The sequence below is a fragment of the Castor canadensis genome, chromosome 12 (genome assembly GCF_047511655.1).
Source record: "Castor canadensis chromosome 12, mCasCan1.hap1v2, whole genome shotgun sequence".
Lineage (NCBI taxonomy): Eukaryota > Metazoa > Chordata > Mammalia > Rodentia > Castoridae > Castor > Castor canadensis.
Window position 1 is genome coordinate 83,177,682 of NC_133397.1, and position 25,708 is coordinate 83,203,389.

At 42.8% G+C, this 25,708-nt stretch overlaps 2 protein-coding genes across 3 annotated transcripts in view; both read left to right on the forward strand.

Moving 5' to 3' along the window:
• Polr1b (RNA polymerase I subunit B) overlaps nucleotides 1-4,679 on the forward strand; it is a 32,330-nt gene extending 27,651 nt beyond the window's left edge. The window contains exons 13-15 of the mRNA XM_020175253.2: nucleotides 229-425; nucleotides 866-1,119; nucleotides 2,432-4,679. Of these exons, the coding sequence (XP_020030842.2) occupies nucleotides 229-425; nucleotides 866-1,119; nucleotides 2,432-3,314 (1,334 nt within the window). The 3' untranslated portion in view covers nucleotides 3,315-4,679. The remainder of the gene's footprint in view (nucleotides 1-228; nucleotides 426-865; nucleotides 1,120-2,431) is intronic.
• Nucleotides 4,680-7,468: 2,789 nt separating this feature from the next.
• On the forward strand, nucleotides 7,469-11,608 carry Chchd5 (coiled-coil-helix-coiled-coil-helix domain containing 5). 2 transcript variants are annotated; one of them, XM_020175256.2, is made up of 4 exons: nucleotides 7,469-7,698; nucleotides 8,710-8,846; nucleotides 8,928-9,093; nucleotides 11,435-11,608. In XM_020175256.2, the coding sequence occupies exons 2-4, from the start codon at nucleotides 8,818-8,820 to the stop codon at nucleotides 11,456-11,458; spliced, it is 219 nt and encodes a 72-aa protein (XP_020030845.1). In that variant the 5' UTR covers nucleotides 7,469-7,698; nucleotides 8,710-8,817; the 3' UTR covers nucleotides 11,459-11,608. The 2 variants fall into 2 exon arrangements, with proteins under 2 accessions (XP_020030845.1, XP_020030844.1); XM_020175255.2 differs by having other exon boundaries at nucleotides 7,475-7,698; nucleotides 8,706-8,846.
• Nucleotides 11,609-25,708: the final 14,100 nt, after the last annotated feature.

Genomic DNA, 25,708 nt, shown 5'->3' on the forward strand with positions numbered 1-25,708 from the left:
AAAATTGTTTCGAATGTGTTATAAATATATATAAATAGTATCATTGAATGTAACTCTGCACTGAGCATGTTGATGCATGTATAATTTATAGTTAATGTTAGTCTGCAGTAAACATAACCTCCATGATTTAATCATTCTCCTGTAGCAAGTATTTGTTTCCAGTTTTACATCACAACTTTAAAATTGAGAGTGAAAAACAGAAAATGCAATGGTGTTTTTTCTGTGTAGGTAAACAGACTATGGGCTTCCCACTTCTCACTTACCAAGACCGATCTGATAATAAACTCTATCGTCTTCAGACTCCACAAAGTCCTTTAGTAAGACCATACATGTATGATTATTATGACATGGATAACTATCCAGTTGGGACAAATGCCATTGTTGCTGTGATTTCTTACACTGGCTACGATATGGAAGATGCTATGGTAAGTTTCGCCAGGTGTAGTTAGGTCTTTATTTTTGATTTTTAAAAGTTTCATGTTTTTTCTGATCACTGAAGAAATATTTATGCGTCCCCAAGTTCCTACTATTGGGAACATGGTCGTTCTAATAAATGATTGATTCTTGGTCTAAGGTGAAAGTGGACAGACCTTGAGGAATAGTCACTGAGAATTCAGGTGCACATTTATCTTCCATATTTGAGTGCATGTTATGAGTACATGTTGAGTGAATATGCTTTTGGATATGTCTACCCTTTTTTTATTTGTGATTAGGTCTTAAACCTTATGTGTCTGGATCTTAATAGTATCAGTGATTTAGAGAATGTGGGGAGTGTTTTAAAATCAAATGTCAGTTTTCTTAAAGTATTAAAATCCTACCTGTTTTATTCTACCTGTACTAAATTATGATTCTCTCTGACTTGCAGATTGTGAACAAGGCTTCTTGGGAACGAGGCTTTGCCCATGGAAGTGTCTACAAGACTGAATTCATAGACCTTGCTGAAAGAATTAAACAAGGAGATGACACCCTGGTGTTTGGGGTTAAACCTGGTGACACACGGGTTGTGCAGAAGTTAGATGATGATGGATTGCCGTTTATAGGAGCTAAACTGCAGCATGGAGATCCCTATTACAGCTACCTAAACCTCAGCACTGGGGAAAGTTTTGTGACATACTATAAGTAAGTTTGGGGATTTGAGTTGGTTTTTAAGGCCGCCTCTTGGAAGTTTCTGGAGCTCAGTGGAAGTTATCTTCCCCCATGCCCCAGCTATACTGAGAATTGAACTCAGGGCCTTGCGCTTGGTAGGCATGTGCTCTACTGTTTGAGCCACACCACTAGTCCTTTTTGCTTTGGTTATTTTTGAGATATGGTCTTGCTTTATACCCAGGCCAGCCAGCTTTGATGGTGATCCTTCTATTTGTGCTTCCTTGTTTAGCTGGGATGACATGTGTACCACTGCACCCAGCACATTGGTCAAGATGGGGTCTCACAAATTTATTGCCTGGGCTGGTATCAAACCTTGATACCTCCCAATTTCTGCCTTCCAAGTAGCTAGGATTATAGGTGTGAGCCACTGTGCCCAGCTGGAAGTTATTTTTTAAAAGGAGAGTTTTTGGAAAAAATTCAAGTAGTAATACAGTTACGTCTTAAGTCTGTGCTGCCTAAGATTGAGTTATAAAAAACAGAAATTCATTTCTCACACATCTGAGGCTGGGAATTCCAAGATCAAGGCACCGGATGGAAGATTCACTCTCTGGTGAGGACATGTTCCTCTTGGAGACACTGTCTAGGTGTCCTCACATGGTAGAAGGTAGAAGTGCAAAAAGGAGCAAACAGCTCCTTAAACATCTTTTCTCAGGTTACTGTCCATTCACAAAGGCTGCATCCTCATGACTTGATCACCTTCTGAATACTACCTGACTCCCAATACCACTACACAGGGGACTAAATTTCAGTATGTACTTGGGAGGGGACCAGACACTCAAACTATGGCAGTTAGGATTTCAGTCATAACTGAATTGGCATTGCTTAAATGAGATGATCTATGTCTGGTGCACTGCCATTTTTTTTCTACTTTTCTTGTTATCAGTCTGTCCCAATTTATGAGATTCATCTGTGATTTATTTTGAAACTGTTGTTTGATCTCTCTCAACTCTCTCATCCATAGTGTTAGGGATGTTTCATGGACAAAATATTAAGTTCATTATGCCTCCTGTTGAAAGTCAATTTTTATTTTGGCCTCTTCTACAATAAGAATGATCTCTGACACCTTCATAGCTTTTTAGTGCTTTTACTGATGGTAATCCAGATAAACATAATAGCCCTTGTCATAGGTACTTTTAGGGATACCAACTCCATTTGTATTTGTGAATATCGGTAAAAACAAGTTTTACAAAATATACTTTATGAAGCACTAACTATATCAATAAAACTTAAATATCTCTGTAAGTTTAAAAAATAGCTTGACTTTTTATGTTTATTTTTTCCCTAGGAGTAAAGAAAATTGTATAGTGGATAACATCAAAGTGTGTAGTAATGATACTGGAAGTGGAAAATTCAAGTGCGTTTGTATCACGATGAGAGTCCCTCGAAATCCAACTATTGGAGATAAATTTGCCAGTCGTCATGGGCAGAAGGGCATTTTGAGCAGATTGTGGCCTGCTGAGGACATGCCTTTTACTGAGAGTGGGATGGTGCCAGATATTCTGTTCAATCCTCATGGTTTTCCATCTCGTATGACAATTGGTATGTTAATTGAAAGTATGGCTGGGAAGTCTGCAGCTTTGCATGGTCTCTGCCACGATGCTACACCCTTCATCTTCTCTGAGGAGAACTCAGCCTTAGAGTACTTTGGTGAGATGTTAAAGGCAGCTGGCTACAACTTCTATGGCACCGAGAGGTTGTACAGTGGTATCAGTGGGGTAGAACTGGAAGCAGACATTTTCATAGGTGTGGTTTATTATCAGCGCTTACGCCACATGGTATCAGACAAATTTCAAGTTAGGACAACTGGAGCCAGGGACAAAGTTACCAACCAGCCTCTTGGGGGAAGAAATGTCCAGGGTGGAATCCGTTTTGGGGAGATGGAACGGGATGCTCTTTTGGCCCATGGTACATCTTTTCTCCTTCATGACCGCCTTTTCAACTGCTCTGATCGCTCAGTTGCCCACGTGTGTGTGAAGTGTGGTAGTTTACTCTCTCCGCTGTTGGAGAAGCCACCCCCTTCTTGGTCTGCTATGCGCAACAGAAAATACAACTGTACTCTTTGTAATCGCAGTGACACTATCGATACTGTCTCTGTGCCTTATGTTTTTCGGTATTTTGTAGCTGAACTGGCAGCAATGAACATCAAAGTGAAACTGGATGTCATTTAACTTGATGCTGGCCTTTGGCTTAGGAGATCTTTCATATTAAAAACAAAATATAACTTCAGTGAAGACATTATGACTGTCACTTTTGTTTAGTAGTACTGGGGTTTGTATTCAGGGGTTTGAGCTTGCTAGGCAGGCACACTTTGCTACTTGAGTCACTCTGCCAACCCTTTTTGCATTGGTTATTTTTGAGACGGTCTTGCTTTATGCCTGGGCCAAACTGGACCACAGTCCTCCTATTTAGGCTTCCCCACATAGCTGGGATGACAGGCCCATGCCGCAGCACTCAGCTATTGGTGGAGATGGGTTTTCATAAACTTTTTGCCTGGATGGCCTTTAACCACAATTTTTTCTATCTCTTCCTCCCAAGTAGCTAAGATTACAGTCTTGGCCACTGCACCCAGCTTACTCTTGGTTTTTTCAAGGGTGTTAATACTTCTCACCATAACCAGGCAACCAAGAATTCATGCTTCCTCAGTCTCTCTGGTAGAATAACTACTGGAGTTGATTTGGGGTATTTTTAAAAAAATTCCATGTGTTTCTTTTAAAATGGGGTATTGATAAATAGAAGATCATACAGGGAAAAGTCTCCTTCCAAGCCCCAAGTTTCCTATTCTCTGCTTTCAACAGAGATTTCTGTATGTTTGTCTTTGTAGAGCAGAACAGTATGACAAACAGAAAATGCAAGCCATATATGTAATTTTTTATTCTTGTAGCCACATAAACTACTGAAAATATTTTAACAGTATTATTGAAGTAGGATTATTATGAAAAACTATACATATTTAATTACACACTTTGATGCATTTGAACATAAGGACAGCCAGTGATACCATCACCACAAGGTAAGTAAACATATCCATTATTTCCAAAGGTGTCCCCTGCCCCTTTGGGGTTTTAGTTTTTGTGTGTGTGTCAGAGGTATCAGGGGGAGTGGGGAGATCTTCCCTCTTGGCCAGTTTTCAGGTATACTGTAGAAAATTGTCACCTGCAGCTACTACATTGCACAGCAGATCTCTGGAATTTATTCATCTTGCATCACTGAAACTCTTTAACTGTTGAGCAACTCCTCCATTTCCCTGGCCTCTGGAAACCACTATTCTATTCTACTGTTTCTATGAGTTTGACAATTTTAGATAATTCATGTGTGGGATCATGTGGCATTTGTCCTTCTGTGATTGGCTTACTTCATTTAGCATAATGTCCTCAAGGTTCAGCCATGTCGTATATAGAATATGGCAGGATGTCCTCCGTTATGACTGAATGTATCTTATTTTAATGTAATATAGCCAAAATGACACTTAAACATGTAAAGAATATTAAAAATTTGAGATAAATTTTTTTTTTATATTAAACCTCTAAAACCCAGTGAATTTTGGTTATTTGGTTTTTTTGTTGTTTTTGTTTTTTTGGCAGGAGTGGTCGGTTTTGGTGGCACTGGGGTTTGAACTTAAGGCCTTGCACTTGCTAGGCAGGTGCTCTACTACTTGAGCCACACCACCAGCCCAGTGAATATTTTATAATTAGTCTGTTCCACACTTGGCTAAAGACCAAGCTGCCTTCATAACAATTTGCAGAGTGCTGGGGGTTTTTTTGTTTGTTTTGGTTTTATATAATATCTTACTATATGATTGTATTGTGCTCTATTAATGGATGTTTGAATTGTTCCATTCTTTGCTGTTATAAACAGTATTGGCATGTAATCACTTCAAAGTACAAGAACTTTGATACACACACCTCCCCATCTCTTGGTGCTTTATGCCATTTTTGTCATATACTTTTACATATGTGATGATGCAAAAATGTATTACTACTTTTGCTTTTAGTCAACTACCATTGAAAGAAATGTATAAAACAAGAACTTTAATATTTAGCACCATAGTTGCCATATCTGGAAATATTTATGTTTTGTGTACTAAATTTCCATCTAGTATCATCATTATCCTTCAGCATGAATGGTTTGCTTTCAGTGTTTCTTTGCTTTCTTAAATGAGACCAGAGCAGCCATTAGGGCTACTTTTGCTCACTACAGAGACAATATCTGAATATTTTACCCCATGTGCAGTGAGGTTCACCATTAAGGCCAGTGGGAACACAGGCAGTTATGAGGTCCAGGGATTATTGTGCTGCCTTGGCTCTCTCTGTCCTCCAGGACTGTGTTCACAGGCATGCTGTGACCTGAAGACTTGGAGACCCCCTGCAAAACTCTTCAGCACTCTCCTAAACTCTGCCTTATGAACTAGCTGCCTTGACCGCTGTAAATTCCCAAGTTTGCTTCAACTCAGGGAGACCACTGAGATGTTTTAATTCCTTCTTCCTGTTATGTGTAGCCTGGAAATGCCAGACATAAGCTAGGCCTTTAGTGCCACATTTGTCTCTGTCCCCTTGGGGATCACTGTGCCACAATGCTTGTTTTCCAACATCTGAATGCTGTCATCTCATGTTTTGTCCAGATTTTAGTTGATTATGTCTGGAGGGTAAACTCAGTCCTTTTTCCATCATGACCAGAGAAAAGCAAACTGGTCTTTTGCATTTTTTATTTAAATAGAATGAAAATCTAATTGAATGAATAGTAGAGAACAGAATTTTAAGGAATTTAGTCCTCAGAAACAGTAATCAAGGTTTGCACTAATTAAGTGTTTTTTGGGAATTGTTTTTGTGTGATAAACAAAAAATGAGATAAATGTTTGGCACACTTACAGAGGGCTACCTGTGTTCTGACTTGGAACAAAATAACCTCAGGTCCCTGCTGGCCACTAGTTCGTTCATTTTGAGGCAAAGGAAATACGCTGTTGGGTGGATGTTCCATTTTTTTCCACCACCTCTTCCTTTTATCTCCAATGCACCTACCCCACAGAAATCTTGAGGGGAGGAGGGGTGAGGAGACCAAGAAGTCTGGAGAGGTTTTTTTCCCCACAGAAATTTCAGTTCTTTAATAAGGATGATAATACTTAAAGATGGTAGTCAGAACTGACAGGATGGGAAGAGGAAGTAAATGGCTGAGATGGAGACTGGCACAGACACCAGCAGAACTGACATTCATACTGCAGTCAGAATGATAAACAGTAGAATTGTCATTGCTGATAATTTCACAGCCTTTCAAAACTTGAAGTAAATGGACTCTAGGTTGTTTGTTTCTCAGATCTGCCTCACCCCAAACACCATGGTCACATTACGTCTTTCTTATATTTGATGCCACAGGTCAAAAAGCAACTAGAAGTTTGGGGGCATAGGTGTAAAAACCTTATTTCAGTGTCACGCTCCAAACCTACTTGTGTCATCTGAAGCAGGCACTGCCAACCAGGACGGCTCATAGTTAAAGCCTCCTGTAACAGCTCTCACCTACCCAGAACTACTGAAGGATCAGTCTCTGGAAACCATTTCCTTGTACTATGTCCTAAGTGAAGGAGGTCACTGTCATCCTCCCATTTTACAGATAAGCATATTGAGACCCCAAGTGGTTATCACTTGCTCATTTTAGCTGGAGTCTTGGAAGATTCTAGTATGCAGAGTGCATACTAGATAACAGGACAAATGCTCAGTTCTCTGACCAAGGGGGCATCCAACCTTATAAACGGAAAATCAAGCCCAGATCTAACCTCATACATTGAAGACAGGTGAAAACATCACTTCAGGAAGCACGCCCTGGAGGAATTACAAAGAGTAAGCAACTTGTCCATGGTTTCAAGGAACCACGTTAAAATTCACACGGGCTTGACTTTAGAGCCTATGCCAAGGGCTACGGAGAGGCCATGTTTGGGTGGGTAATCTAGGCTGAGCAGATGGGAGGCCCGAGCCGGCCGGTCAGGCTCTTGAGGTGACTCCTACCCATCAGGTCCGAGCGTGCGCACAAACCAGTTTCGCAGAACTACACTGGGCACCGGACAAGGCTGGTAGTGGCAGTGCAGCATTAGGGGTTGGGCTGTCCCCGTCCCTGAGCCAGCAGCTGGCGGACACAGTGCCGGGCTTAGCTGTCCACGGCAGCGCGCTGGGGGTCGCAGCAATGACGGCTGCTCGCCACAAACGCCAGTCAAGAGAGCTGAAAGCGCGGGTGGCTGTGGCTCAGCCCCACACCACGGTTCTTCAGATTCGTTACTTCCGGTGGACCCTGAGCGCCACCACCGCAAGCCGGAAGTAAAGGGATAAAAACAAAAAGCCTGCTGGGCCGGAAGTAAGGATGGGCGCCGCCAGGACAGGCCGGGGTCGGAAGTAGAGGTGGGGCGCCGCCATGACGTGTTGAGCCTAAGTGGGATGGGCTGCTTGTCCGCACTGCGACCGGAAAGGCGAAGCAGTGAGGGCTGGGCTGGATGCCGCCATGACAACCGAATACCGGAAAAGGCGGGTCGGGTCGCCTTGACTGAGCCCACGCCGGCACCGGTCTTGACATGTGAGTAGGAAACACCTGCCCCGAGTTTGCTGCTGCTCTCTTTCTTTTCCCCAGTACCCCAGGAAGAAATACCGGACGCCCTGCTCCTTGGAGACCCGACAATTCGGATTCAGCGCCTTCATTCACAAGCTCCACCCTCGGACCCAGGCCCCGCCCTCTGAGCGTTTAGCTTCCTCTCCTTGTCCTAGTGGTGACGAGGAATTTTGTGTCCATTCTGTCACCCAAACTTCCTTCCCAGGACCCCAGGCCCCAACACCATGACCCTAGTACTCTAGAATTGTCTGAGGACCTCCAGGATTCTAATACCTGTCTTTAGATCTCCAAGTTCCTCCCTTGATGAACAAACTTTACCTTTTGAGTTTTCCAGGTCTGCTCAGGATGCCAGACTCATCCTGTTGGGCTCACAGACTTGTCCCGCTGACTTTGCTCTGGATTTCCAGACCTTGGCCACTCAAACCTCAAGATCTCACTTGAAGGACTCTCTGAATCTACCCTAGAGTCCTAGCCTCACCCACAGTTTCCAGAGCATACTCATAGGTCCCTGAGTTCTTTCCCATGACCCCCACGCTGCCACAGGGCCTAAGGTCTCATCTCCAATACCTCTGTCCGTTGACCCCATCTCTAGAACTTTGTGGCCAAGAAACGCCCCAGTACCACAGACCCTAGCTAGCTCTTGGATCTTTACCTCTACCCACAACTATAGAAGTAAAGGAGACTTGATGGTTCATCATCTACTTACCACCTTACAACCCCCATCATCTTAAACCTTGTAAACTCCAAGACCCTTCTTCCAAGGCCTGTCTTGTTTTAGGAGCTCCGTGATCTCTTCAGAAAGAGAGAGGCCCGTTTCACAGCCCTCATGGCTGTAAGTCTCAGCTCTGCTCCTCCTTGTCCTCATCCCAGGATTGTTAAGATTACCAGAGTTCCCAAGCCCTAACTCAGACCCAGGTCAGAACTCTTTTTTTGCCTGCTGTCTGAAATGATCCTCAGCCTATCCCGTCCCCCAGGCAGGCAGCCCTGGAGGTCACTGCTCGGTACTGTGGTCGAGAGCTGGATCAGTATGGCCAATGTGTGGCAGCCAAACCTGAGTCATGGCAGCGGGACTGTCACCACCTTAAGATGAGCATTGCTCGGTGCACATCCTCCCAGTGAGTATAGGCAAGTATGGGCAGGGGTGCTGGGTAGTGGTGTGGGAGTGTTCCAGAGTCTGAAATGCCCTGCCCCCACAGCCCAATCATCCGCCAGATCCGCCAGGCCTGTGCTGAACCTTTTGAGGCCTTTGAAGAATGTCTTCGACAGAATGAAGCAGCTGTTGGCAACTGTGCTGAGCATGTGCGTCGCTTCCTGGAGTGTGCTGAACAGGTGCAGCCTCCACGTTCATCTACAACTGTAGAGGTAAAGGAGGCTTGACAGTTCATCATCTACTTACTACCTCACAACCCCCATCATCTTTCTCATTGTCCAAAGTAGACCTTTAGCTCCTCAGCCCCATTCTACTTCTGCACATGCCCTCACCATGCATCTAGAAACCAGAACGTGATCAGCTCTCCCACTGAGCACTTACTTTAGTCCAACTATCTTCCCACCCCTCCTTTGCCAGGATACCTGTCCCATCCTTCTCTTGGTGTCCCTGAATCTTTTCTGTCTTGCCCCCATACAATAGCCTGAAATCCAGTCACATTACTTAAAACTTTGCTTAAAACTCTCCAGTGGCTTTCCTTTCACACTGAGAACAAAATCCCAAGACCTTGCTTGGTTCCCTCTGTTCCTCCCCAAGCTGATCTCATTCACCTCTTCCCTTACCCACACTTTCCCTTTCACTGCTTCTCATCTGAACTGGCAGAAAGAATGGGTTGAGGGGAAAATACTACTCTTTTTTTTTTTTTTTTAATTTTATTTATTTATTTATTTTTATTCATATGTGCATACAATGTTTGGGTCATTTCTCCCCCCTTCCCCCCACCTCCTCCCTTCCCCCCCTTATCCCTCGCTACCCAGCAGAAACTATTTTGCCCTTGAAAATACTACTCTTTAACGTTCACAGTACATTAAATATAATATGCAGACATCTGAGGTATTAAAATTTTGTTGATGATGCAATTAGAAAAAAAAAACTCTAAAAATGCTCCTTTGGGGGCATTTTTGCCCCCTTTATGTTTCCTGCCTCTTTCCATAAACTGTGAACTCCAAAGGGCAAAGTAACAGTTTTCACCAGCCCTCTCTGAACTCCCTCTCATGGGGCTCACTCTGTGTTCCTACAACCCTGTCTTCTCTCTCATACCACCAGACCAGCCTTCTCCTGGGCCTCCCTGTTCCATCTTATCCTTTTCAGTCCTTTCTCTGTGATAGTCCCAGAATGATTTCAGAGTAAATCTAACCATGTTCTGCTTCTGCTTAGAAACCTCTCCATGGCTGTTACTCACACCAGTCAAGTTCTCCAACAAAAAACCCTGGAGTCCCTGTGACCCCTTGACCCCACCTCTCTCTGCTTTCCACTTCAAGCTCTATGTTCCAGCCCCAGTGAATGCATTGTTACTTAAGTATGTATCTCCCCAGCTGTTGTCCAGCTGTTTCCATCTGCCTGGACTGCCCCTCCTAGTCCATCTCATACTAATTCTTACCTAATTTACATGGTAATTCTCTCAGAAAACCTCCACTGATGTCCCATCCCCAGGCTCCTATGGTCTACCAGTCCCTCCATCATGGCTCATTCCACTGACTCCCTTCTATCTCCTCCTTCAAGGGGGTTCTTAGCTGAAGACTGAGAAGATGCCCTTTGAATCAGGCCTGGTAGCTATTGATTCTTTATATAAGGCAGGGATAAGTGAAAGGTTCAGACCCTAAAAGCAGAAATCAGCGGAAGGACTTTTAATTCTCCTCAGGAAACATTTAGTAATGACTGCATATTATCTGCATTGGCTTCTCAGCCATCTGCTATGAACATTTAGGCTTCTGGAGAGTAAAGACCCCTCCCTCCCATTTTAAAACTGGTTACTCCTTCCTTTCCTGGACAAACAACCAACTTCTCCCTGTGGCCACTTCTGCCCCACAGTCTCTCTTCCCTGGCAGCCAAAACAGCTTTTTAAAAATATAAATTAGTCCACGTTTCCCCTTTAAAACCTCGTCGCTCTCCAGTGTACTTGGAGTAACTAACATCATTTTTCTCTTCACCATCCTCCTTCCTAGTAATGGCATCCTAGCTATAATTTTCCTCCCTAACTGAGGGCAGTGAGAGCCAAGCCTCCTCTATTCTCTATTCTACGCAATAGCAGACATGCAAACATTCTCATCTCATACAATATGACATAAAGGCCTTATGAACATATGTAGCTGACAGTTTAAAGGGCTCCGTGTTCACACACACACACACACACACACTCCTCTGCTCTTTACCCTGATAAATTCTACATAGAATTTCTCACCAGTCAACCTATTTTTGTTCATTTGTAATCTGTCCCTCCCCTTTTTAATGGAAGCTGCCTTGAATCAGAGATTTTTGCTACAGGGTCCCCAATACCTGTAACAATGATGACACAAGGTGAGGGCTCAGTAAATACAGCCAAATGGTGCCTTCTGTGCTCCTAGTGATAGCTTACTATGTCCAACTTGATACCCTCTCCCTCCAGACTGGGCTCTGCAAGGTCAGCCTCTTCTGTTTCTGCATCATCTCCCCAGCAATGATCCAGGGCTAGGCACAGAAGAGATACCAGTACATGCTGATGTGTTTTCTCTACAGGCACAGCCGCTTCCTGCCTCCTGAGGATGCTATGACTTCAGGAAAACTGGACAAGAGTAACTGGCCCCTTGATGCCCCCACCCTCAGCAGAGTGGCCATTTGGAATCCTGAGGGCCCTGGTGGTTGTCCTGGCTTTCCTGGACATCAGGACTTCCAATAAAGAAAGACTGTATACTGGGCTTTGATTTCTGCCTTTAGCGCCTAAGGAGCACTAGGAAAGCTGGTTGGGCAGAAATGCTGGGTTGTCCATTCACCAGCTTCACTTGGTCTGAGAAGGAAGGGCCCAAGAAGGGGCAAAATGCTAAGATGACCCCTCCTCCCTTGTTAACACTGCCAAGCAGCCATTACTTGTTCCTGCTGAGTGAGGGACAGGGTTTCTCCCATTCTAGCATTTCCCAAACCTTTATTAAGTTTTCTTGAGGCTTGGGTGGGGAGAAGATAATAAATAGCACACCTCTTTCCTGCTGAGTTCAGAACTAATTGAACAATAGATACACCTTGGTCAGCGGAGATGAAAATACCCGCCTTACTATTGAAAACAACTGCACAGAAGGATGTGGCTTAGAAGTCTACTGCACTGGACTTCTGTCTTGGTTTGCATTCCCCCTGAACCAACTCATTTACTGTATTTGCCATTTGAATCTGGAAATACTAGTAGGGTGTGGAGAAGGGCGACAGAGAGGAAGGCAGCTAATAAAAAGTACATTATTGAGCTAGTTACTATTGTGGGACATGGACTCAGTTCCATTGGGGACCTCTGGTAGACTGCATAGAGCCTTCCGTTGAGGGGCAAGAAAATACGGAGTGTTTATGCATCAACTATCCCTCTGTTATTGGGGGCTGTTGTCATGGGCACTGACCCTCTGGCACTTCTGGCCTGTCCTGTTTAGGCCAGTGTGCTCCTGTCATCAGAAGAGGGTGGTAAGCAGAAAGTAACAGGGTCAAATAAGCATGCAGAAGAGATGCTGAGTGGATCTGGGCTGGTACCGGCTTCTCAGTGTTTCTCCTTAGAATCCGTAGACAGAGCTGGTTAGCACAACTGGTTGATCAAAGGATTCCCAGTAGGGGCAGGTCACAAAAAAAGCAGACAGGCAAGTACGCAGGAGTGACCCAGAGCACTGAGCTGAGCATGCTGATAAGAAAAACTGATATTTAATTACAAAGGGCCAGGCAACAGATGGGAGAGCAATCAGTAACAAGCTACAAGCTGAAAAGAACAAAAGACTTAACATTTTAAAATGTATATTGAAACCTTAAGTTGCATTATAGCAGAATGCTACAACCACTGTTTATGTAAGAGCTTTCCAGATTGTTACCACCAACTAATCTGGAAGTAACAATCACTATCTCAAGTCCTATCTCAAGGCTTTTCCTCATCCTTTTGTGTTATCCCACCCCTTCTAACTATATGGCAAGGTGGGTTACAAAGCTTCCTTTTCCCAAAGTTTATTTTTAAAAATGCTGTTAGCACTGGTCCAGTAGACATTTTCCAACTGTTAACTGAGCCTTGCTGCCAGTCATTGTAGGAGCTTGTCCCAGAACCTAGGCCTTTCTTCTAGCTAGCATCTATAGTGGCTTAATAAACCCTCTTATTTCAGAGATCCCTTAGTGTCTAGAGCTTTGATTTTACAATGCCCATGACCTTCACCCAAATTTACTATTCAGACAAATCACCTGGAGGTAATGCCAAACCTCAAAATTGGGGTAACTGGTCATTCAAAACCTGAGATGTGCTTTGGCATGGAAAAATCAGCCTGGCCCATGGGAGTGTCTCCTGGGGATTAACTTCCAAGAAAAGAGCACTTTATTAGCTTAGGAGCCAGAGTGGAAGTTGTGTGCAGCTAAGGTTGCAGGAGCCATCAGATGCCATGTATAGAGACAGAAGGAAACCCAGGTAGTGGAGAGGGGGTTGTGATTAGCTCCTGTGGTCCTGAAAGTGCTCCCTGGGTTCTGATGACTTTTCACTTCTAGATCCAGTTTCCCTGAGCTTTGGGTTATTCTGTTCAGCCTACTTTGCTTCTTGAGTGAGCTTGAATGCGGTTTTGCTCAATGCAACTGAACGTGTGAAGAGAAAAGACAAAGTGGAGATCCAGACTACATTTTAGCACTTCTCTAGATGGCCTCCCTTCCAATAAGCTACAATAACCTCCTTATATGGTGGTCTTCTGGGTCCAAGAGCCTTGGGTTGGAGGAGTGGCTCAAGCGGTAGACCTGCCTAGAGAGTGCAAAGCCCTGTGTTCAAACCTCAGTACCACCAAAATGAAAAAAAGACATCACTTTAACTACATTCTATTGATTCAAGTAAACATGAGGCCACACACATTAAAGGGGTAGAGACTTCATTTTTTCTTTTTCTTTTGTGGTACTGAGGTTTAAACTCAGGACCTCACATTTGCTAAGCAGATGCTCTACCACTTAAGATACATCCTTTGCCCATAACTTCACCTCCTGATGGCTCTAGCATTTGTGTGCATATTTAAACTAATACAACTTCATAGTTTCTATTTCTTCTTGTGTCTTTGTTGCTAAGTTGTATTTTTCTAGGAATTTCTCACATTATTTACATTTTGAATGGCCATAAATTTGAATGGTGCCCAATATCTTACAGTTTATAGAATCTGTAGTAATAGGCCCCCTTTCACTTCTGACATTGGTTTTTTGCACCCACTTCCTTTTCTTCTTGATCAATCTGGGCAGGAGTTTATCAAACTGTTGCTGATGTTCTTTATTTGGTATATTTGTTTTTAATTCAATTAATTGTTTATGGTGTTATTTCCTTTTTTTTTTGATACAGGATCTCACTATGTAGCCCAGGCTGGCTTCCAATTTGTGATCCTCCTGCCTCAGCCTCCCAAGTGCTGGGATTACAAATGTGCACCACCACGCTCAGCTTTTTCTTTGCTCTTACTGTTGTATTTTCCAACTTTTTGGAGTGAATGTTTACCTCACTAGTTTTTAGCCTTTTTTCTTTTATAATATATGCCCTAAATTTTTCACAAAGCATGGCTTTCTATTTTTATTTCTTCATTGATACCATATCACTTAAAAGTTTGGAATTATATTTCTTAATTTCTAAACATATGGACATTTTTTTCTAGTTACCTTGCCTAATTGAAATTGGTTTGAGAACATATTTTATATGATTTCAATCTTTTGAAATTTGTTGAGGCTTTATGGCTTGGCATATACTCAGTTTTTGTTAATGTGCCATATGTGTTTGAATCATAATCCTTAGCTCATGATGCACTGTCTTAGTTTGGGATCCTGAGACAAGAATTTGGGAGATGATCCAGAAAAGCATTGGTAGGGCCATAGTAAGTGAGACAGGGCAGGCAAGCAGCACATAAAGGGTCCATCATTAAGCAAATTATCACTGTGGACTTAAGATTCCCACTCAAGGGATGAGGGTGCTTATACACCAATCCCCATCAGTCAACTGGTCGAGGGCTACTGGGAGTTTTAATTCCCTGTCAGTTCCTGTTCGCCACACAGAGTGGGCTCTGGTGAAGAGAAAGCTGCAAAGAGCAGCTGTCTTCAGCTGTGGTCACCCCACTCGATTCACTTTAGTGGTAGCCACCCTCATGGCCACCATCCATTGCCACAGAGACTATTGCCTCAGCCAGTCATTGCTGCTGCAGTGGCAGCCACCATCAACTTAATCATCTTTCCTGCCTGAGAAATTATCAGGAATTGGTAGGGGAGCAAGTGCCAGTGTCAGGGGATGTGTGCAGATGTTGTGGTTGAGTGAACTGATGACATTCAAGATTCTAAGGCAGAAAAATATTCCAGTCAATGGGATGTAGGTGTGAGGAGGAGGAAGATGTTAACTTAGAAGCAGTGTATATCTTCTAGGATCTCCATTTCATTTTTTTGGGGGGCAGTACTGGGGTTTGAAATCAGGGCTTTATGCTTGCTAGGCAGGCACTCTACCACTTGAGCCACTCCACCAGCTCTTTTTTTGTGTTGGGTACTTTGGAGATAGGGTCTTGAGAACTATTTGCCTGCACTGGCTTCGAACAGCAATTCTCCTGATCTCTGCCTCCCAAGTAGCTAGGATTACAGGTGTGAGCCACCAATGCCCAGCTTCCATTTCACTTTTGATGGCTTTCAAGTTACAAAGGAGTATTTCATGTTTACTATTGAACATAGTCTTTATTGTAAAATGTAATCACTATAATAATGATAATATTTTATTCAGCACTTTATTCAGTAGGTAAGTATCTAGTTAGTGCCATGGTGGGTCAAGTCCTTGAGTCTACCTACTTAAAAGGCAGAGAATCATGGTTTGAGAACAGCTTTGGCAAAAAGTTCAGGAAACTCCATCTCATCAAATGGCTGGGTGCAGCGGTACATGTCTGCCATCCCAGTTATATAGAGAAGCACAAATAGGAGGATCTCAGTCCAGGCCAGCCCAGGGATAAAGTGATAAGCTATCTCAAAATTAGCCAATGCAAAAAAGGCTGGTGGAATGACTCAGGTGGTAGACCACCTGGCAAGTATGAGGCCCTGAGTTCAACCTGCCAGAAAAAAAAAAGTGGTACATACACACACAATGGAGTTTTATTGAGTCATAAAAAAAGAATGAAGTCATGCCATTTGCAGGAAAATAAATGCAACTGGAGATCATGGTGAGTGAAATAAGCCAGACTCAGAAACACAAATATAGTATGTTTTCTCTCACATTAAGAATCTAGATTTAAAAAAAAAGGCATGAAATCAGGTGCAGTGGTTCACACCTGCAAGCCCAGCACTCAGAGGGCTGAGGCAGGAGGGCAGGCTGGAATACACACCCAGTACCAGGTCAACCTGGGCTATATGGTAAGAGCCCATCTTAGAAAACAAGTAACAACAAACCAAAAACCCAAAACCATAAAAGTAGAAGTGAGACTATTTGGGAAGAGGAAGGGGACATGAAGGAGGATAAGAGAGGGTAATGAGTGGGTGAATATTATCAAACTACATTATATACATGTATAAAAAATGTCATAATGAAACCCATTACTTTATACAGTAATATACACTAATAATTTTTTAATCTCTTGAGATGAGACTCGTAATTTTTTTAAGGAACAATTTTTAAATTAATATGCAGTGAAGGCTGAGAACCACCACACCACTGTGGTGGAATTCCTCATTTTTTGTAGACTGCATTTTACAATACTAACTTGTATGGAAATAAGGTCCTAAAGGATGCTGAACCTATTCTGAAGTCCCTGAAGATATAGAGTTTGGGACTGGGGTGTGGTTCAGTGGTAGAGTACTTGCCTGGCATGCATGTGGCCCTGGGTTTGATTTCTAGCACTACAAGAACTTCCCAGTGTCTGGGGAGTCTGAGTGTTAAAATAGTATCTTTTTCTTGGACTCAATGAAAATTTACTAATGGAGTGCTGAGATATGAGACAAGATCACACCCAAATAATATAAATTCCTTTCTTCTTTTCTGATGAAACAAAAATTACTAGGTGCATGATGGATCAAGTCAGCTGGATCTAAGGAGAAGACTCTGAAAAAGTAGTAAGAAGCAGAGACTGGATGTTGTCACAGGAGCTGCTCTTGCTGAAGATTGTGAGGGGATAGTTCTGAGGCCAACCTTGTACTTCTCTGGAGAAGCTACTGCTGCTAACACAATAACTGTGATATAACAGTGCAAGGTACTGGTGAGGAAAAGGAAGAATGAAGAAACAGAACAACCCCCCAAGAACCTGTGCCTAGCAGAGCCCAAGACCCAAGGAGCCAGAACCAGGGAAGCATGTATATTCTTGAAAATACATAAATGAGATATGTAAGTGCAAGACTTGTAAGAAGAAGAATGCAAATGCAATAGTACTAATTAAGGTGGATATTATCTTTATTTAATAAAAATAACAGTGACATAGTGAAGGACTAAAGGACAGACTACAGGAGGTCCCAAAAGGTGATAAGTGGAGAATTCCAAGATGGTGGCTAGAAGGAGGAAGCAGAAAGCGTGCCTCCTAAAGTAAAATCTTGGAGAGATGCTGGAGATACACCTTACAGGAAAAACCACCCAGAAGAGCCAAAACTTTGACTCCTCCACACCTCCAGCCTGTTCATAGCATCTCCGCTTCATGTTAAATGGAGAAACCACGAGGGCTCCTGTGCTGCTGCCAGACGCCAGCACCCAGACAGCTTGGGAAGATGCAGACCACAAGGTGAGATAAGCAGTACATAGTACTCCCACAGACAATCCTGGGCCAGATCAGCATAGCCCCCTGGACAGACCGACCCCACCCAGGGAAAAAAAAGAAACTGAATAATAAGCAATAACAAAAAAAATAAAGACACATAGCAAAGAGGGCGGGGCACCCTGAGCACTGAAAGGGGGAGGGGAAATCCCTCACAAGCTGGCTGGAGAAGGCAGGAGTGGTGGCACACGCCCAGCAACCAGGAGCGGGAAAGCTTGTAAAAGTGGTGGTGGGAGGAAAACTCCACAGGAGACGGGGGAAGACCACTTCCCACGTGAGCTGAAAATAAATAAGCTGGCCAGAGAAGGCAGGAGCGGCGGCACAGCCTAGCAACCAGCAGCAGGAAAGCTTGTAAAAGTGGCAGTGGGAGGAAAACTCCGCAGGAGAGGGGGGAAGATCCACTTCCCATGTGAACTGTAAATAAACATGCAGGCCTGAGAAAGCGGGTGCAGTGTCACCTCCCCCAGTGTGCTTGGAAAGGGGAAAGCTTGTGGCAGAGGCTCGCGCACAGGAGAATTCCGAGTAAACAAAGCCTGTGGGGCCAGGTGAGTGTTAAGCTCACTTCTGAGATCTGCATAAATAAAGCCTCCAGCAACAGCAGGCTGACAGCAGCAGGCAGGTGAGCCACAGCTGCACATAGCCATTCACAGAACAGTCTCCAGACTCTTTTTTTTTTCTCTCTTCCTTTGATGAGACAATAACCGATCTACACCTCCATGCTGAAAAACTCGCTGAAACTGTATTGCATTTGACCTTGGGACATTTTGTGGGGGGGGGGGTTTGTTTTGTGCTGTTTTGTTTTGTTTTTTTTTTTTAGTTTTTTTCCCCTTTAATGAGACAACGATAGAACTACTTCTGAGACACCATCTCCAGAATTGGAGGCTAAGGGATGAACACCAAAATTATTAAGACTGAAACTTTATGGCATTTGAACTTGGAGATTTTATATATATATATATATATTCATTTATTTATTTTTAATTTTTAATTTTTATTTTCAATCCACTCTCTGTCTCTCTAATGACTGTTCAGCTTACTGTTGATTAGTACACTATCTCTCCCTGTTTATATCTTTGAAACTTTTTTGTTTGTTTTGTTTTTTTTCTACTTGTTTCTTTGTTTTTACCTTTTTCTTTTACTTATTTGCTTTCCATCTCCTATCACCCTTCCATTATAAAAATCACCATCGTTAATATACAAGCTAGAAAATACTTAATTGCACACAGTACAGGGACAATAACAACACCAAGGGCAATGATGGGAAGACAGAAAAAACAGGGAAACCAGTTTCCCCACAGCAAAAAATTAGTACAGGAACCAGAGGGAAATGAAGAAAACAGATACTCAGATCCAGACTCCAACAAAATGAAGATAAACTATGCCAAAGAACCCAATGGAGCCCACAAGAATAATCTAAAAGAAGAAATACTACACGTATTCAATGAAAATTTTATCGAGATGATACTGGGTATGGTCAACCAAAATGTACAGGAGACACTCAAGAAATTCCAAGACAACAAAAATAGAGAATTTGAAAAAGCAAAAGAAGAAATAAAAGAAACCATAGAAGCACTGTATAAACACCAAAGTGAAACAAAGAACATGATTAATAAAGAGATAAATGAACTCAGGACAAAAACAGACAACACTAAAGAGGAAATGACTCAGGATATGGAAAACCTCAGAAAAAAGAACAAAACAGAATTGCAAAATGAAATGGAAGGCCAATCCAGCAGAATAGAACAAACAGAAGACAGAATCTCAGAACTCGAAGATGAAATGGTAATTAAAGGAAAAACCGAAGAACTATTAGTTAAACAACTTAAGAAATGTGAAAAGAAAATGCAAGAACTCATTGACTCCATCAAAAGGGAAGGAAAAAAGCCTAATACATTTTATGAAGCCAGTATTACACTTATCCCAAAACCAGGCAAAGACACCTCCAAAAAGGAGAACTATAGGCCAATCTCCTTAATGAACATTGATGCAAATGTCCTCAAAAATAATGGCAAACCAAATTCAACAACACATCAAAAAGATAATTCACCACAACCAAGTAGGCTTCATCCCAGGAATGCAGGGATGGTTTAGCATAGGAAAATCAATAAACGTAATAAACCACATTAACAGAAGCAAAGACAAAAACCCCATGATCATCTCAATAGATGCAGAAAAAGCCTTTGATAAGATCCAACACCATTTCATGATAAAAGCTCTAAGAAAGCTAGGAATAGAAAGAAAGTACCTCAACATTATAAAAGCTATATATGACAAACCTACAGCCAGCATTATACTTAATGGAGAAAAACTGAAACCATTCCCTTTAAAATTAGGAACCAGACAAGGATGCCCACTATCTCCACTCCTATTCAATATAGTACTGGAATCCCTAGCCAGAGCAATTAGGCAAGAAGAAGGAATAAAAGGAAATCAAATAGGTAAAGAAACTGTCAAAATATCCCTATTTGCAGATGACATGATCCTAAGACCCAAAAAACTCTACTCAAAAGCTCCTAGACACCAGCAATAGCTATAGCAAGGCAGCAGGATATAAAATCAACATAGAAAAATCATTAGCATTTCTATACACTAATAATGAACAAACTGAGAAAGAATATAGGAAAATAATTCTATTTACAATAGCCTCACAAAGGATGTGAATGAACTCTACAAGGAAAACTATACACTTCTGAAGAAAGAGATTGAGGAAGACTATAGAAAGTGGAGAGATCCCCCATGCTCATGGGTTGGTTGAATCAACATAGTAAAAATGTCTATACTCCCAAAAGTAATCTACATGTTTAATGCAATTCCCATCAAAATTCTAATGACATTCATTAAAGAGATTGAAAAATCTACTGTGAAATTTATATGGAAACACAAGAGGCCACGAATAGCCAAGGCAATACTCAGTCAAAAGAACAATGCTGGAGGTATCATGATACCCGACTTCACACTATATTACAAAGCAATGACAATAAAAACAGCAAGGTACTGGCACAAAAACAGACATGAAGACCAGTAGAACAGAATAGAGGACCCAGATATGAAGCCACACAACTATAACCAACTTGTCTTTGACAAAGGAGCTAAAAATAAACGATGGAGAAATAGCAACCTCTTCAACAAAAACTGCTGGGAAAACTGGTTAGCAGTCTGCAAAAAACTGAAACTAGATCCATGTATATCACCCTATACCAAGATTAACTCAAAATGGATCAAGGATCTTAATATCAGACCACAAATTCTAAGTTGATACAGGAAAGAGTAGGAAATACTCTGGAGTTAGTAGGTATAGGTAAGAACTTTCTCAACAAAACCCCAGCAGCACAGCAACTAAGAGATAGCACAGATAAATGGGACCTCATAAAACCAAAAAGCTTCTGTTCATCAAAAGAAATGGTCTCTAAACTGAAGAGAACACCCACAGAGTGGGAGAAAATATTTGCCAGCTACACATCAGACAAAGGACTGATAACCAGAACATATAGGGAACTTAAAAAACTAAATTCTCCCAAAGCTAATGAACCAATAAAGAAATGGGCAAGTGAACTAAACTTTCTCAAAAGAAGAAATTCAAGTGGCCAAAAAACACATCAAAAAATGCTCACTATCTCTTGCAATAAAGGAAATGCAAATTAAAACCACACTAAGATTCCACCTCACCCCTGTTAGAATAGCTATCATTAGCAACACCACCAACAGGTGTTGGCGAGGATGTGGAGGAAAAGGAACCCTCTTACACTGTTAGTGGGAATGTAAACTAGTACAACCACTCTGGAAAAAAATTTGGAGGCTACTTAAAAAGCTAAACATTTATCTACCATTTGATCCAGCAATACCACTCTTGGGGATATACCCAAAAGACTGTGACACAGGTTACTCCAGAGGCACCTGCACACCCATGTTTACTGCAGCACTATTCACAATAGCCAAGTTATGGAAACAGCCAAGATGCCCCACTATTGATAAATGGATTAAGAAAATGTGGTATTTATACACAATGGAATTTTATGCAGCCATGAAGAAGAATGAAATGTTATCATTTGCTGGTAAATGGATGGAATTGGAGAACATCATTCTGAGTGAGGTTAGGCTGGCCCAAAAGACCAAAAATCGTATGTTCTCCCTCATATGCAGACATTAGATCAAGGGCAAACACAACAAGTGGATTGGACTTTGATCACATGATAAAAGCAAGAGCACACAAGGGAGGGATGAGGATAGGTAAGACACCTAAAAAACTAGATAGCATTTGTTGCCCTCAACGCAGAGAAACTGAAGCAGATACTTTAAAGCAACTGATGCCAATAAGAGAAGGGGACCAGGAGCTAGAGTTTGGTTAGATGAAGAAGAATTAACCTAGAAGGTAACACACTTGCACAGGAAATCAATGTGAGTCAACTCCCTGTATAGCTATTCTTATCTCAACTAGCAAAAATCCTTGGTCCTTCCTATTATTGCTTATACTCTCTCTACAACAAAATTAGAGATAAGGACAAAATAGTTTCTGCTGGGTATCTAGGGGGTTGGGGGGAGAGGGATGGGGTGGGCGGGGTAAGGGGGGGTGGGGGGAGGGGGGAGAAATGACCCAAACATTAGATGCACATATGAATTTTAAAAAAAAAGGTGATAAGTGATTAAGGAGACACCTCTCCTTCCCAAGAAACCTCTGTCTGCACCTGAGAGACATCTCTGCCCCCAGGCAATGCAAAAAAAGGCTATAAAACCCCACTCCCCAACTTGACCCATGGGATCACTGGTTTCTGGGTCCCCCTCCAGTCTTTCTCTTCTCTTTTCTCTAACTAAATTCTCTACAAATAAAATCTTTCTGACCTCTGCTGTTAGAATCTGTCTGTGCTTCCATTCTCAGAGCAGGCTCAAGAACCCTGAGCACCTGAAATTCCTGCGCATGTCATCCATGCATTATATATGGCGACCATGAAGGGACCAGTCAGCACCTGATGTCGGTATAGGTTTTGCCAAACTGGGAAAGACTGCCTAGGAATGTGACTGTGAGCATCTGGCACTCCGGTGGAGTCTGTTTTCCAGGAGAGACCCACCCCCCACCACGGCCTAGCTATGGTGGAACTCTCAGATCTACCTTTTCTCCCTCTCTCTCTGTCTTGTTAAGGAGGGTTTCTTCCTTGGGAAACTGAGGAAAAGCTCTGAGCCCACTACAGCTGTACCGTAGGCAATCTGAGGAAACTCAGAGGCCAGGCAGGGGTTTATATTGCACTGCCAATGCTACATGGGCGGAACTCAACTTCAGTGCACCAAGGCTTTTTCTTTTTTCCTCTCCTTAAATGCTAACTCTCTCTTTCAAGATCTGACCAGCTTAAGGGGAGGTCCAAAAACAGCCAGTGGAAAGGAAAGTTTATCTTCAAGCCACAAAAGGTGTTCTGGCTGGGGGGTACTCTCCAGTGTCACCCAAAGGCTGGAGACACAACTTCCTGACCTGCCCTGAGGCTCCAAAGGCAGCTAAGTCTTGGACCCCTCCAGCCATGTCCGTGGCAAAAAGACAATCAGATCACTTACACTTCTTTCATGGTTTCCGTGGCCCAAGAATGGAGGTCACCTCTTGCTTCCAGTGCTCCAGTACTGCCTTTGAGCAGGATTGACCTGGACAGCAGAGATGATCAATAATCCCTCATGCGTTGAGCCTGGAAACTCTCTTTTTCCCCAACTGTCAGCCTCTCCTTCCCCTTTCCCAGGCAGTTCAGTATGAGTGTCCCCCTCCCCCGCCCTTTGCTGTAAATAGCAGTGAGCTTCTTTCTTTAGGGAGTTTGGGGAAAAGCCCTACAGGCACCAGAAAGTGCTAGTCTCCAATTTAGGCTTAACTATCTTTGTCAAGCATCAGGTTAACTGGTTAAACAGGTTCGCAGCCTGCCCTCAGGGAAAGAAAAAAAAAAAAACAGTTAAAAGGCAAAAACCTTCCCAGCATCAAAAAAGAAATGACAAAAAAAAAAAAAAAAAAAAAAGGCAAAAACCTCAGATCTCTGTTTTTGCCCCTTACTGGAGCAAAAGCCTCCAGATGCTCTCTCTCTCTCTCTCTCTCTCTCTCTCCTTTCATAGAAAGCATATATGCCTCACAGGATATATAGGAGAACAAAAGTCTACTTCATCAAGAGTCCCCATCCATGCCTCTACAGGGGTCCTCCTTCTGGCCATGCAAGCCCTCTTGGTTATTTTGATAGAGTTATTTTTTAATTACAAGTGTTCGGCTGGTAGAGGAGAACTAGGCCTACCTGGTTCTCAGGGCAAACAGAAAAGTAAAAATAGATGAGAGATTGGTCAAAGATCATCTCAGGGGGGTGGGCGCAACTGAGATATCTATCTGTAAATCCTCCACAACCTTACCCACGAGTGGCAGTGGAAGGAGCAAGGGAGAGCAGGATGCCCTCTCCCACTAGAGTTTCTCCTTATCTGGGGACACCTAGATAAAAGGAGAAACCTCTGTTAAGGTGACCAATTTTCCCTTGTATCCCTTTTTAAATGGGAAATCAAGCCTCAAGGATCCGGGAAGGATCCCCCCCTTGCCTGCTTATTAAAACATTGGAAAGACCTTGATCCAGAAAGCCTTCAGCAAAAGCGACACAAGTTTTACTACACCCAGGCTTGGCCACAGTATCCTCTGGGAGATGAGGAAAGATGACCAGAAAGAGGGAGCATTAATTATAATACCATTCTTCAATTAGATATGTTCTGTAAAAAGGAGGGAAAGTGGACCGAAGTTCCATACGTTCAATTGTTCTTTTTCCTAAGAGACCACACAGAATGGCTAAACAAATGCAGCCTAGATACCCAGACCATGGTAACCCTTTGCAAAAAGCCCCCAAACTCCCTTGAGCCAAAAAACTCATCTAATGCTCCATCAGCTCCCCCTCTTCCCCCTTACCCAGCTACCTCACACACTGGATGCTGTCCCACAGGACTCTACCTCCTCCAGTTAAGTCCTGGAGGGGACAGAGCTCATGTTCCTTTTAGAGTGAGTGAACTTAAAGAAATAAAAAAGGATTTAGGAAATTAAATCCTTTTTTAATCCAGGCATTTAGAGAAGTCAGCCAAAACTTTTAAGTGAGCTGGAAAGATGTAATGCTACTGCTATCTCAGACCCTCACTTCTCTGGAGAAACAGCGGGTTCTAGATCAGGTAGTCACAGCTGGAGACAATTATCACTTAGATAAAAGCAGCCCTACAGGTCTGTCTCATACTGGGCCCTCACAGGAGGAGGAGGGGGAGGAAGAAGAAAGACAAAGGCACTGGATACCTGAAAGGGAACCTCAATTTCTAATTCCAACAGATCAGGCAGTGCCTAGGTATGACCCTAAATGGGACCCTGAAAATGACAAGGATAAATGGAGTCGTAATCATTTCATCCACTGCATTCTTGAGGGTCTAAGGAGAGCCAAGGTAAAACCTCTTAATTACTCTCAAGTCACAGCTATACAGCAAGGACCCTTAGAAACTCCAGTAGCTTTCCTACAGAGACTTAAGGATGCTTTACAAAAGCATACCAACATTATACCAGAGTCACAGGAAGAGGAAATCATCCTAAAAGATAAATTTCTAACACAGTCAGCACCAGATATCCGTAAAAAGCTTCAGAAATTGGTGGCTGAAAGGAGCAGAGATCTGGACCAATTGGTCCATGTAGCCACATCTGTATACTATTACAGGGACTTAGAAAAAGAAAGGAAGGACCTGGAAAAGGAAAAGAGAAAGGATAAGCAGCAGGAGGCTCTGATCACAGTGCTCAGAGAGGCTTCCCCAGGGCAAAGTCCAAACCTGAGGACATGCTTTCAACGTGGATAGGCAGGTCATTTTAGGAGGGAGTGCCCCCAGACAAAGCTACCTCTGGGACTCTGCCCCATTTGTGGGGGAAAACATTGGAAGGCACACTGTCCCCAGTTCTCAGGGGAACCAAGGTCAGAGCCTCCCACCCAATGACGGGTCCCGGGGCCTCCCATACAGGATTTGTAACCACTGGAAAAGCAAAAAGCCCCAAATTAAGCACAAGATCAGCCTCCTTATCAATACTGGAGCCAACATCTCAGCTATTCCTTTTTCT

Bases quoted from the DNA above. Each gene is read 5' to 3' on its own strand.
- Chchd5 (XM_020175255.2), top strand. The intron at 8,847-8,927 runs GTGAGTATAGGC...CTGCCCCCACAG, and splicing joins GCTCGGTGCACATCCTCCCA to CCCAATCATCCGCCAGATCC. The intron at 9,094-11,434 runs GTAAAGGAGGCT...TTTTCTCTACAG, and splicing joins GTTCATCTACAACTGTAGAG to GCACAGCCGCTTCCTGCCTC.